This window comes from Lonchura striata, chromosome 1 (genome assembly GCF_046129695.1).
Source record: "Lonchura striata isolate bLonStr1 chromosome 1, bLonStr1.mat, whole genome shotgun sequence".
NCBI classification, from domain to species: Eukaryota; Metazoa; Chordata; class Aves; order Passeriformes; family Estrildidae; genus Lonchura; species Lonchura striata.
Window position 1 is genome coordinate 114,948,410 of NC_134603.1, and position 15,123 is coordinate 114,963,532.

General features: G+C 35.5%; 1 protein-coding gene across 2 annotated transcripts in view; it reads right to left on the bottom strand.

Annotated features, from left to right (window-relative positions):
• The window catches only part of ANO10 (anoctamin 10), a 120,764-nt gene that overhangs the window by 40,309 nt on the left and 65,332 nt on the right, over positions 1-15,123 (bottom strand). Inside the window, exon 12 of one of the 2 annotated variants that reach the window (XM_021525888.2) lies at positions 420-536. In XM_021525888.2, the coding sequence (XP_021381563.2) occupies positions 420-536 (117 nt within the window). Of the gene's footprint in view, positions 1-88; positions 537-15,123 lie in introns of those variants that run through there. The other variant, XM_021525887.2, reaches the window with a different exon arrangement.

Here is a 15,123-nt window from a genome sequence, read left to right on the forward strand (position 1 = left end):
ACATGTATATACTTCTCAACACAATTATTTCAAGCATGTTCTGACTGTTTACAAGTTCTGATTATTACTAGAGCCAAGTTAACTGTTTACTTGTGATGGTATTTCAGAAATGAAAGAAATCCTGGTGTTGTAATAACAAACACCTCCAGGAGATTAAATGAGGTTTCATAGAGCTCAATGTCTTTTAAAAGTGACAATATAAATAAAGTCTGTTTGCACACATAAGGACATTATAAGGTGCTACATCACCAGTCACACCAAGAATTTCAAGCTGTCTGAAAGAGCAGATCATTTTCCTGGTGTGGATTTGCATATACTGGTAGGTTGAAAGGACAGACAAGTACTTCAAAGCTCTCTGCTCCACTTCTTAAGTAATGATGGATTAAGATAAAATGAAGCTGCATCTGAAATGCTCTTACCTGCTGTTTGAGAGCCTCTAAAGATTCAAACTCCAATTTAGCGAGTTTCATCTGGATATCTCTTGGTTTATCAGGAATTACAAATGCCATGATAAACTTTATTGCTAGTAGCAAGTGCTGTGAAAAAAAAGGAAAAAGGAAAATGTTGTTTTATAGAGTTTGAATCATGGAGAAAAGAGCACAATATTCCTAAATTTTAGTAATAGAGGTATACACAATGATTTCTTGTGACATGTACAACGAAGATTACTATAACCACATTAGGCCTCAGCTACTCCATATTTTTTGTTTGCAGTCATTCATAATTTGAATCTAAACACAAATAGTCTGCCTTATTTTCACAGTAATCCCATTTTCACTGTATACTATAACATTCTAATTTAATTTTGTATTTGTGATTCCAGATAAAATAATAGCTTTTAAAATGTATTATTGGTGTATAGGAATTGAATATATTATATACTGCACACAGTATCTACAGTTTCAGAATTTTTTCATGTACAAATATATATATATATATATATATATACACAAATACATATCAGATGAAATGACAACAGCATACATATGTGCATGTTATGATACAAATGAAACAAGCTATTGTAAAAGATATGAACAAACACAGAACTTCTGTGTTGGAATTAGAGAAGTTACTAAAATCCAAAATGACAGCATCAGAAGAGAACAAAACTAAGTAAAATATAATCCTTAAAGAAGTGACACACTCATGAACAGAAACTTCTTAGGAAATGGAGAAACATTCCATGTATAAGATATCAAATTAGTCATAATTTATTGCAAAACTTTATAATCTTTTTTAAGAGAAAACAGCCGTTAAATTCTGTTCAACCTAGTCACTGAGCAGCCTCTACATTGCACTTAAATATGCACTATCTCACAAAACACAAATGCCAAACTGTCAAGGCAATAGTTTTGTTTCTTCATTTATATCAACTACAATCTAAATAATAAATCCTCTTGTATCAAGGCCTGAGCTGACAGTATGCTGCATATTTGTAAGCAGGAACTTGCTCCTAGCTGAGAACAACCTGACCAAGATAAGGCAACACTCAAATATATGCGCTTAACTTCAAGCACATGCTTACAGAGCCATGATGATACTCATGGAAGTGCTTAAATTTAGGTAGCACATCCAAACTACTTCCCAAATTCCCTCGATTTTTTAAATATAAAATGAGGCAGATCAGTGCTCCTCTCTGCAATACCATTTTGCTAAACTGTATGATCTTGATAGACTTGGGCACATGAATAACAACAGAACAGACCAAAAATCCCTCAGATTCTGGTATTACACAAGCAAGAATCTAACAAAAACACTACAGACTTCACAGGAGCTGTGGTGAAACTCTAAACAAACTAATATGGAAGAGTTAAAGTAAAAAGTACTATTATAGTTTAATGAACCAACTGACATTGTTTGCTGTGTAATGCAATGTTTAATACCACATTATTAAAAAAATTACGTCAACAGTACAACATTCTCTTTAAAGAGGTGAATGGAAGGCTGAAAATTAATATAATTAACAAACAAAGACTAAAAGTTTAATGAACCAACTGGCATTGATTGCTGTGTAATGCAATGGTTAATACCACATTATTTTAAAAATTATGTCAACAGTACAACATTCTCTCCCTCATTTAGATTTTCTTTTCCCCCTCTAGTTAACACTGTCTACTACTAAGAAGCTTTTCTTCCAAAAAAAAAAATTATAGCAAATAATGTTGGTTTATGCTGGAAACACACAGCAATAAAACATGTATCAGAGTCAGCTTTGGAGGAATCTCTTAAATGGAAAAAAGGAAAAATGTTGACGACAATAACTGAACAAGACAAACAATACTCCTGCGCAGAATAGAGTCGTAATTAATCATAGGTTGACAGGGAATACCTAATCCACAGACAGAATTTCAGTATGTAAATGTAAAAGTAAAGAGAACAAATTGGGAGTTACTCAAAACTAAATAACACAATTGGGCTGAAATCTTATGCTTAAGGCAGAATTAACAAAAATTGTGACACTTGGAGAAGGATATTTATTTGAAAAGTTACAATGAACAGTTAAAAAGAGACTCAGCATCACACAATGTCACTTCTAGATGCCTAAAGTCCTCTGTGCATTACTCAATTAAAAAAAAAGTATTTTTTCAGTCATATTAAGGAGTGAAAATCAAGGTTTGCAATGGTAATTATTCAAGCAGTGCCTCTTGAGGGGTTTTAAAAATATAAGCCAAGTGAGTAACTTTACACAAAGACTTCAAAATAGTTCCAAATTCAAAGAGCTTTTAAGAAAATACAACAAATAATTTCAAGGAAATGTAAATAACATTATGGAGGATAGAAACTGACTAAGTTTTTCCTGTTTTTATTACAGGTGAGGAAGGAACAGAAGAGACATTTAGGGAAACCAGAGCAAAACCCAACAAAAACACTGCAGTTAATCCTGGAAAACATGGTATATTTTCAAATAAATTTAGAAGAGCAACATGTTTTATATTGCTTCACTGTGTAATGACTTTCACTGCAGGATTAACTAACTAGCTGCTTGTCAGAAGTTAGTTTTCATGCTAGCACAACTCAGCCAACAAACACAAGGATACAGTCTTAGACACGAAGGCAGAACCTCTGATTCATCTTCAAGCTGGAGAGGGATCAGAAGTTCGAGTACAGATGTGGGAAATCACTACTTTTTACCTGCCCCACTGTCATGTCTTTCCTAGGCATCCATTAAGACCCATTGTTAAAAAAAAAAATTAAAAATTACAGGGTTAGGTAGACCTTTGGTTTACTCCTCTGAATGGCTTTTTAATGCTCCTTTTCCCTCCCATGAAAAAACAAAGCTTCACCAGTCATAAAGTGCCCCCCCTGTGGGAGATGTCCCTGTGTGCAAGACCTCTGACTTCAGAAAATACACTGGACTTAACAGACTGCAAATTGAGCTCAAGCCCACCTCATAACTCCCATGAACCTGAAAAAAGCCATCAGATAAACAGTCTCCTTTGGATAACTTTTCCAGCTGTTCATAGTTGCAAATTTAGAACAGTATTAATAAAAATGTCAAGGTAGAAATTATTAATCTGGGTCATGTGATGCATGAAACATCTTGAAAATAAATGGATCTATTTTATTAACAGTTTATATTTCATTTTGAAATTGTAACTTGACAAAAGAAATGTAAGTAGTTATTCAAGAGAAACTGAAGGAAAAAGCAGGGAGTCAAGTAGTTAAGTTCATTGTATCAGTCGCATTCCCATACTGGTTTTGTAATTCATTTAGTACAACTCCTGCAAGTCAGATACACAAAAAGCAGACATCTGCTTTCAAAAAAGAAATGTCCATGGACTATAGTATAAATGACCAGAAGACAAGTTTTACTTTCATTACATTAACACTACTATGAATACATTATAAAACCAAAATACTAAAGTTTATCCAAATTTGCTACACTAGCATAAATGTATTTGTTCAATATTAAAAATTTCTTCATAGAGCTGGTTTTTGGTTTAGGGCTTTTTTGGTTTTGTTTGGTTTTTTAATGAAATCAGGTTACAAACCCAACCATTCTTTCTATCTGCAACAATTAAAAAGCAGTGTTGTTTCCAAGAACAAGCCTTTCATGATTACAAATGGACTATTCCTCTGCAGGGTAACATTCCCACAAGCTGTAAGTTCTCCAATGGCAACAGCAAAGCCCCCTCTTATTTTGCAGTGTGACAAGTGAGCACACAAACAGCACTGAACCTCTTCCCCCTGATAAATGCAGTGCCATCAAACTCCTGTGGTCCTGTGCCAGGTGCTTGGCGAGCCAGAAAAACTATTCTGTTCTGCAAAGCCACCGACAAGAGCAGAAGCAGCAGCTGTGTTTTGCAGCAGTGGGTCTATAACCTCTTCTAAAACAGAAATTGCCAATTAGGGTTAAATTCCTGAAATTATGAACTGCTAATTTGATTTCTATTGTGGTTTTACCACAGCAATTCCTGACAAAATCTACTCAACCGAAGAAAAATAAAAGAACACAAGCAATAGCTGTGTTGCTGGTTAGTTGATAAAATGCATGCCAAACATCAGCCTGGGGAGACATTAATAAAATTTTGCATCAAAAGACTATTTTATAATCTACTATTTATAGAAACTTTAAATTAAAATCAGAAATCTGGAGCTAGACTAGCCTAGAACAGTCCATACTCTGAAGCAAGGTGGTCTCTTGTTACTAACTCTGCACAAGTGAAAGACCTACTCAAAAGCCAACACCCGAAAAAGGCACCTCACTCAGAACTTCTGTCCTCTGCTGGCCTTTGCCAAAGGAAAGCATCACTGCAGACTCATGTTGTTGTCAGAGCAGAAGGCAGGGAGATCATTAGCTTCCTAGGCTAGGACTCCAGATCACAGTATTCTGGCATTAAAATAAGCTAATTTCAAACACTAAGAACAGGCAAAACAAACAAACAAACAAAGAAAAAAACCAACAACAACAACAAATTTTAAAAAAACCCAAAAAAACCTCCAAAAAAGCACCAAACCAAATTCTGTCTTTTAGTGGCAACAGTTTTTAGTTTTGTGGGTCTTGCATCTTTCTCAGAAGAGCAAAAAAAGCAGGAGGAAAGTGAAAAGTAATTCTGTCAAGGGAGCAATACAGGCAAAGAAAAAAATTCATACATCTCAGGAAGTTCAATTAAATTAAACTGTCTTTAGTAGATATCAATAAATTTATGAGCAAACATTTCTGCAATATACATAAGAAGAAAGCATGACCAAACCTTCCTTCCCTCCTGTAGACTGAACTGGCTTCAATAGAAGAGTCTTGCTAATGGCACAGAATTATCACAGCTGAGGAACTTTAAAAAGGGCCTTTCTTCTGCTACTCTGATAAATGCTGCTTTTAAAATCACATATCCCATATATTATTATAGAAATTTTATTTCAAAATTTAATTTTAACCACAAACATGTCCAAAATCCTGGGGGAGGAGGGGGAAGAAATGACAAAAAAGTTATTACATGTTGGGTCTAGTTCATGGTTTCTTCACCTCTCCCATTAATCTTCTCTTCCACAAGCTTCCACATGCACACCCTCACAATCCGAACACCTGCCACAATCTGTAAACTCCCTATTTACTTATTCCCAAAGCAGCATAGCCCATTTCTCCCTCATTTCAGCCTCCTTCCTGCTGAAACTCCAGGGAAACACCAGGACTAAAGTGTAGCCTCCCTGTCTCAGATCCAATGCCTCTTGCCATTCCAGCACAGTGAAATGTGTTCCCATTCTCAACTGAAGTATGCTCAGTACGGGTGAAAAGTTCATGCACGTACACCTTATGTGCTTCTTTAAGACACTACAAAGCACATAAACCAGAGATGTTTCAGAAGCTTGTTTCTTTACCAAGCTGGGACAGTTTTCTAATAGGAGCATCCCAAAGCGCATTCATTAGATCAGAGTGAAACTTCTGTCAGCCTGTGCACTGCTACCTCAGAGCAGAGATACAATGCCTCAACATAACAACAATCTCATTTTTATATATTTATAAATAGCCTATCTTTATTTCTTTGCCTACAGATCTTCTACTTTCACAAAAGGTGGAAGGCATTTATTTTAAATACAAAACCTCAAAACTCCAAACTTAAAAGAACCTGTCCAGCAGGGAGAGTTTCAACGTGTCCCATTAAAGTGTGGCTGAGGTAGACGCAAGTGAGGAGAAGCTTACTACAAAACGTGTCGGGCAGCGTGAGCAGACGGCATTATCCGGTCCATTTATCATCTGCACCAGAACATCCGTTTCCTCCCCTCACATCCTGAGCACGCACACACAAAGGCTGCCCAAGGAAACCTGGCAGCTCCATTTCTGCCAGAACGTTTCACAGACTGTCAGAAGGGCAGGAGCAGATCACCCATCTTCTGTTGACCGTACCAGCACATTTGAAACCTACGCTCGCTCAACGGAGTACTTAAGCTTATGTTTTGTTTTAAGCATATCTATGATTATACTTCAGTTCAGAAAAACATTTAAGCCTGAAAATGCCCAAGCCATTTGCTGAATCTGGATCTTAAAACTGAATGGCTGAACCACAATGCTTTTTTTTTTCCTGGAGGTGGCTGAATGTGACATGTATTCAATTAATTAGTTTGAAAGGAAAAATGCCAGCTTGCACGGTGTCTCCTTGCATTTATACTTCAGAAACTGTTTTAGGTAGTGCAGAAATCCTGGTCTGTATTTTTACTACCAATCCACTGTAAAACATCACAAGTAGAAATCTACGCTGAAAAAGATTACTACTTAATATGTAGTTCTGAAGTAAAAAGTATTAAACTGCATCATGAGAATCTGAGTTCATTTTAGTGGCTCTGGCCTCTATAAGCACTGAAACACACCTCTTTCCAGATAAGTCTGTCTTATAACTTAAAACTAATAAATTGGTTTCTCTCAGAAGAAGTAAATTTATTCTGAATACAATTGCTTCATATACTATCAAAATAGAAAGAAAAAATAAAGAAGACATTTCCAGACCAGCACTGCTGAGCGAGAGATAACATATAAGACAAAAAGAATGGTTTTTTTTTTTAAGTAAACAAAAAAAAAAAGTTAAGATAATCTCTAAGGAAACAGATTCTGTGCTCATGTTTCCAGGAAGCAACTGCAGAAGCAATGAGTTAAGCAAAGCAAAAAATAAAATACTGCAAACATCATCTCCTAGTGAGGAAGCTGGTATTTTCTGCCTTATGTATTTTTTTACTCTCCTTCTGTTTTCAAAAAGATCTCTACAAGACTGCTTGGAAAGCAAGCATAGTCCTATTTTTGCTCTTGAAAAGCCCTAGAAAGTATTTAAACCAGATATAAATTAACACATGTCAAATCAACAAATATGTATTAAATCAGGGAAAGTCAAATAAATAAATATTCCATCAAAAGATATACTAATAAACTCAAAAGCACAAGTAATATGGTCAGTTACATAATTGTAACTATCCTTCTGTCTTATGGCACCATTATGCTTTCTAGTAACTCAATATTTTTTTTAAAACCAAATTTTCTCATTATTTATAACTTACTTTTACTAGTGTTTAAGCCACAGCTGTAACATATCATATTCAGCCAGTAATGAACTGAAGCATTATCTGATTTTATTAGACTTTTTGACAAGATTTAGAAGCCCAACTGTTCTCTGTAATTTTCTTCATCAATAACAATTAAGACGTGAGGCAGCCTAAAATCTACAGAAATTTTGTCACCAACTTACCTGGTACTGGAAAAAACCCACTAGTTCATTATTTTTCACCATTTACATGTCTGTTCAGGCTTTAACAGATTTTTTTACACTGGAATTTTAAGCCTACCTTTAGATTACTTCTTCAAGACTGAAGTATGAAAAAAAGAGGGAGAAGTGCTAGTAGAGAGGGTGTTTTATACCAAGCCATACATATGTACCCAAGCACCATTTCCCCCTCTCTCCAGGGAAATTGCCATTTTTTATATCTATCACTACAAATTAAGGATTCAGCATGTCCTAGAAATACCTGCTGAAAGAAAAAAAATTCTAAATAAAAGATCTTCGGCTATCAGTCTTCCACACAGATTCTAATTGACTGCAGCTTGGGGAAAAACAGTTGACCTAATAATCTTGTTGTATAAACACAGCATATTCTGTGACAAAAAATATTTTATGATACACCACACTTGCAACACTGTCTGTATAAAAGCCTCTATAAAACTCCAGCATACACAAATGAGTGTTTCAGACATATTACAGGAATAAGATTTTTCTCACATCCATTTAATCCTGCAGTCAATTCAGAAAACATGAAAAAAAATCACTGTAGTTAAATTTGTCTTGGAGATTGTAAGTATCTGCTAATGGTTAATTTTGCAGTAACTCAACAGTCTTCAAACTAGCATGATAATACACCCATCTCTATGTTACCATTACATAATCCTGAAATGTTTTGGCACAATGCTTATCTCAATTTATGGCCAGCGTTTAATAGGAGCTGGGAGGAGAGTTGCCAAAAGCCAAATTAGCTAATGCTGAATGTGATGAACAGCAGAGCTTTGATCATGCTCTGAAATAAATTCTAAGTGAAAAGTGGAAAGAAGGATGCCCATGGAATTAAAATTGACAGTATGATTAATACAAGCCATATGAAGGTTCCTCTTAGCTGATTGCTAATGTTACATATTGGCTTCCATACTGACAACTGTAGTTTACTGTCAAAATGCCCTAATCTTCCACATCAAAGAAGGGAGGAAAAACTGTCATTTTCTATTAATCTGCAAAACTTATACTTCTTTCCACATTTAAGTCATACAGTTTTCTCTGTGAAAAGAGATACAAGGAAATTATGATATCAGTCACTGAACTTATGCATTGTAAGAAATTCTATTCAACAGGGCTCAAAAAATTCCTCCTTGGTTACCAGACTAGATGACCTGTGATTAGCAAGGAGATATGAAGCAATGTTTCTGCCAGGATTTTAAAACTACTGTTAGTTCAGTGATAAATAGAATTTGTCACCTACTGCAAATATCACAGATTTCAGGATCTCTTTGTTCCCGCTTCAACCAAACCTCACTTGTCCTAGTCCAAGCTGAAGTGAACAGATATAAAACTTCCAACTGAGCTGTGAACAGATTCAGCAAAGATACCAAAATGTACAATATGATAGCAAATCCACTATACTTCAACAAGCCTTACAGATGGTTTTCCCAAAACTGTGGAACTGTGGGGTGGTTCTGGAGACTGAAAGACAATTAGACTTATCTTTTTTTTTTTTTTTTTTCCAGTTTGAAAACTGGTGATGAATTGGTGATGAAAAAGGTGATGCTGCACCTACATTAGAATTTAAATTATTTTAAACATTGAAATTTATGCTCTGTCACCTTGACAGCAAGAAACAAAAATGGTAACTGGTATACAGTTTTAAGAGTGAAGTCTCAGCCAGTAATTCTTTAAAATGATACACACTTTAAGTGTGAATAACAAGTTCTCCCACTAGATGCATTGCATTACATTTACAGCTATTTTCTTATTTCTCTCACAACTCCCTGGCTTTAGTCTTCGCATGCTTTCAAAGCTGATTCAATAGAACATTCATCCTAGTGAAAAATCTCTTTGCCTCACAACACCGAGATAAATAAAGAACCATAACTGAATAAACACATTTTAAATAAAACATAGTGTTTCACTATACTGTCAATGCATCTGCACTGAATGAGTCAAGATTTTAGTGTAATGCACAGCTTTCTTCCTACTGTATTGCATTCACCCTGTTCTAAGTGGTTTGATTTGCTCTACTTCTGTTTGAAGTTGTAAGCAAATTCTGTAGGACATGGCACATTTTTTAATCTGGACTAAAAGGTGACTCATGCAATGTTAAATAATAAACAAAATGTCAAAGGCATGACTCATCAGAGAATAAACCAACAGTATTGCAATATATCACACTCTAATCTGCAGATTAATTGTCGTCACTATTCCTGAGCAACTTTAATCAAAGCAAATTAATAGAAAAGAGTCCAATAAAACTACCTAATCTGAAACAATTGTGTAGGGAAAAATCACAACTGACAATTTTTCATAATACGGAACTCATCACCTGCATTTCTTCCTGTAAAAACTAAGGGTTTTTTTTGTCAGAACTATGCGAAGTCAAATAATCCTTTGCTTCTCTATAAAGGTCAGGAGGAAAGCTTTCCATTCAGCTGGAGTGTTTTATTAAACATTGCAGCAGGTGCTTGGATATGCTGCCAACTCCTAAAAAGCTTTCATTAAAATGGTATCTTAAAAAAAAAAAAGAAAGACCTATACATCCTCCTTAAGCCCTCTTTATCTTTTTTCTTGATGGGTATTCAGAATATTACAGGCCATTTTCTCTGTTTCGGAACACCATTACCTGCCCTAGCTATAAAGAGAGTTCTTCATCAAAGCTGCTGGAAGTTAGATATGCAATTCTCACATCAGCTTTTATGGCCAGGGCAGATCTCTGCAATAGAGTATTGCCTTACCTTAGCTTTAGCTGCTAACCTGCTTCAGCTTCTTGGGAACATAATTGGTTTGTTCAAGCTGACAAAAAGAGAACCTTTAACTGTGTGCCAAACTCACTTTTGAGACGAAATCCTGCAGTTAATGCTGAATTCTTAGTGTGATATGCAAGTAATGGAGTTTTGCAGCAATAACACACCTCCTAAATTCATGCACTCATGTAAAAGCAGCCTAAGAAACACTTCCAGAACTGCTCATGTCTTTAAGGAATGCAAAGCCCTTGGAAAGGTGCATTCTTCAGAAGAGAGGAAGAACAAGCAATGCTCTACACAGTGGTACTCAGTGGTTCTATCAAGTCCTTCTGTCAATTGAGCATGTGAATCCCAACACAAAGATTACAAAACAGTAATCCCTAACTGGGATACACACAGCTCCATCAGTGCAGTACTGTTTTCCAAAAATATCAGCATAACCCAACACTTACAGCTTGACAAATTCAGTGGGAATTTGTGACATCTTGAAAAATCCACATTTGAAACAGAAGAGGTTGTCAATTGAACTCTGATGTATAAGGAGAAAGGAATACCGGCAAATATGATAATATGTCAACAAATATCTTTACTTACTCATTTAAGAGTTTTTATCTGAGACTTGGTAGTTGGCCTTTGGAACTACAGTCTGAACAGAAAGCCAACTGATTAATCTCAAAATCTCAATGGTGTAAGAGTTTTGACAACATGTAGTGAGCATAATTTCTCATCTCCCTAAAAATAGCAAGCCTGAAAGCAAAAAAAAAAAAAAAAAAAAAAAATCTAAAAGACCTCTATTTACAGATTCAGTTAGAATTTTAAGACCATTTGGAGAAAGACTAACTTGCAGCAAGGGCTCAGTATCACTTTGTTGCTATGAAACATTATCATGCAGGAATAATCAACCATAAAAACCTACAGCTGACTCGTTCCATGGCAGAAATTTTCTCAGCTGAGAAGGACACTTTCAATTTAAAATGAAGTAAGCAGTAATTTTGAACATGGCTCTGAAATATACCTCACGAATCTCAAATTGGTAACACTTAGATGTACTTAGATGTCAAACAAGATCCTGGACGTTAATAACTAAATTTGAACAGATCCTTGTGTAATTATAACAATGCATACAAGCAGAGTCAGGTGGAAAACTGAGACACTTCATGCACAAATCTCAACAGAACTGACCCAGGCTGTCTTGAGAATCTGAACAGTCCAGTGATTAAAGGAAATAATCACCTCTATCTGTGACTTTAGAAGGCCTGCTACTAATAATTCAAAGAGGTAACATGATACTAAAAAGACCAGTATCTCAGCTTCAAAACTCATTCTGGGAATGAGAGAAAGCTGTGAAGAGACATTACCTCACTACAAGAGTAACTTCTGGCAGCAGTGACTTGGGCTTGCTGTGAACCAGGACAATGGTGTTACAGAAGTACATATCCCACATACTTTGAGTTTTGAACGTTTTGAACCAGTCTGCACACAGAGACTGAAGAAAATCAGGTACCTATGTCCTGAATCTGGGGACCATTTGTAATTACTGATTTGCCTTATGACCACACTTCTCTTAAAAGTTAAGAACATGCTGGAAATGAAAGAATTCTACAGTGCCTTTCCCTTTGCTTGTAGATGAAGCAAGTTACTGCTCCTTTTTTGTGCTAAGCCTGGGTAAGGAGAGTTCTTCAGGACAAATGAGAGAAGCATACAGAAAAAGGCAAAAGCATGTGAGTGTACAGGACTGAGCAAAGCTGGTGCATGAGGGCAAGACTTGCTGCAAACAGAGCATGCCTTGGAATGGACTGTGATGCCCCAGTACTCTGCCAGCTTCGCTGCCCCCAAACAGCAATGTAAGCCAATTTACCATCTCCACACCCTGCTGTCTCCAAAAGGGACAAGATGACTCCTGGGGTGCAGAGACAGGTGATCATCTCTAAAAATAGGCAGTCCTAGTAAATTAATGCAATTAATGTCTTCAAAAGAAACATGATTATAGAAGTGAAAACACTGAAGGATCACAACATTTCAAATCTTTTATCCAAACAGACTCTCTCAACATTTACATGAATCTGAACTACAAACAAAACAACAGCACTGTGAACTGGCAGAACATGAACAAAATTTTCACTTTGTTGAGACCCTGACTTTTTCCCCTTAGAAGTTCTTTAAGAGCTGATACTTGGGAGTAGAAATCTCTAAAACCTCCTGGCCTAGATTTTATCTTTTTTTGCCCTTTTTTATATCCTTGACCAAGTGTTGTTTGTTAATCTAAACACACACATCCTTGTGTACAAAAGAAGTCATCCCAATATTCTCAAAAAGGTTAAGAAAATACAGTGGGAGAACTTGTCCAGGAATGCTTGAGAGGTCTGGCAGTACTTGATATATGGAGTTTTGTGGCATAACAATTAAGGAATTATCTTCTAATTTAGTAAATTGTTACACAAAGCAAAAGGTTAAAGTCATGTCAGATAACAAACAGGCTCATAAATCAGTTTGGCTATTTACACTTTTTTCCTAACATCTCATCAAACATTTTTACTCAGAGAAGAAATATGTCTCAAACACAGGGAAAAAAATTTCTCAGTCAAGCAGTATCTGAAAGTAAGACCTTCCAGCATGACAAAAATCATTATGAGAATAAAACTGAGTATATTTTTCCTTCAAACCAGGGGAACATTACCTTTCTTTGATAATACTAAATGGTTTTGGGTTAGATAAAATTACATCACTGTATATAGCAATTTAAAATCCATTTTTATTATTATGTACTTTGCACTTAAGCACCACAGGAACCAAGTTCTCTCAAGCCAGAAATAGTATCTTTACTAGTCAGCAGACTAGTTCACTAGACCTTGTTCACTTTCAAAGGGAACAAGCATATTACCCTCACATCTCAAAAGTATGTAGATTGCTTTCAGAATTTACAGAGATGTCAGATGTAAATGAGAAAAGTTCCAAACACTGTACTGCTTCTACTTTTGTTTTACATGACTATGAAGGCAATTATTTTTTAATTTTTTTTTACTGCTTACCCAATCTTTTAAAATTACTTACTATGTTTCAAACACTATATCACTGAACACATAGCATATGTTTATCACCCTACTTTATCCTGGCCCAGACTTTTAAAAATTTGAGTTTTCTGTTGTTGTTTTATGGGGAAGGGATTATTTTGTTTTGAGTAATTTTGCATCTTTCCATTTGCATCTTTCCTTTTTGTTTAACTTCTCTCCCACAGACAAAAAGCATTAGGTTCAAAACAAAGAAATTTGATGATCATTAATGTCCAGGATGCTTCTGAAGATATAAACTATTCAGAATCATTACTCTTCCAAGATGAGTATTTAGACTTTGAAACCAGGGAAATGGTGAAAGTATTTCTGACAAATGGCCTTGCCTGAAGTGAATATAAAACACACTTTAGAATTCTAAAATATCATTTCTAAAGGAAGGAATGCCATTGCAGAAAAGGCTTACTTAATTATCCTGTAAGACTGAAAGAGAGACAACAAGATACAGTTGTATTGATTGGAGAGGTGCTTTGTTACCCTGTGCTGTCAGAGGTTAAGTCCTTGATCTCATTAAGGACATGCTTGGTTGTTAGTAAGGGTAATTTTTCTGACAGTGCTTTGCTTTTGAGGGACACAGATTTAATTTATTTTGGTTGGGTTAAAAGTTCACCTCTCTATTTCTTTCCCTTCTTTTGATTCCCTATCATGCCACTAATCTTACCTTCACACGGCCAATTCAATTTTTTGTCATTTGATTATTTTTTTTAAAGCTTAAATATATACAGCTGACCTTTATTTTAATTTAAATTCTCCTTCATACTTTTAGGATGTTGTAAAACTTACCTTCAAGTAAACCTGCTGCTGCACAGTAAAAGTAGTCATTTTTTGCCCCAGCAGCAGCAGGATATGTTTAATAGGATGAATTACAGGGCTTCTCTGATCAATCTATAATTCACACTGCTATTTCTCATCATATTGCCTTTAGAAATGTACGCTAATACTCTTCTTGTGGCCCAAAGCTCCTGAGAAGATATGCCCCAGGAGCTCTCAGTTCTGTATTTGGTATTAAAAGTGAGGATATAACCATCACACACTTAACATGACACTCCTGTGTAATCCAAAGACTGATGTACAGGACCCATAGTTTGCATCCAACACAGCAATCCTGGCCTATTCCAAACAGGGTATGGTAAGAGTTTAGTATCTAGGTTTACTGCAAGAATGGTAGAGATTCAATCATTAAGGAACTGCTATAAATAGAAAACCTATGGTGATGGCTCACATGTTGTTTTCAAGTGTTATATATCTTCTCTTTCTAGATATTTGTATAGCAACAGCATTTTTAAAAAAGATTCATTTAAAATGATACAGCTTTCTGAATATATAATGCTGTTTGTAACATTACACATAGAGCTGTTTTTCAGAATGCATACTTGTCTCTCTTAAATGCAGAAAAGCAATAGATACAGCCATTATCTGCTTCAAATATAATACAAATTTTCTTGACATAAAACACTTATATAGAGTTTCTGAAAGTAAGTCTGATTAGACTGTGTCACTGGGAAAAAAAAACTGGTATTAAGATCAGGGACCCTTGCATTTTTCCATAAGACAATAAGGAGTTGCAAAATCCAATTTCGCCAATAAAAACTTCCAACGGAATAGAAATTATTA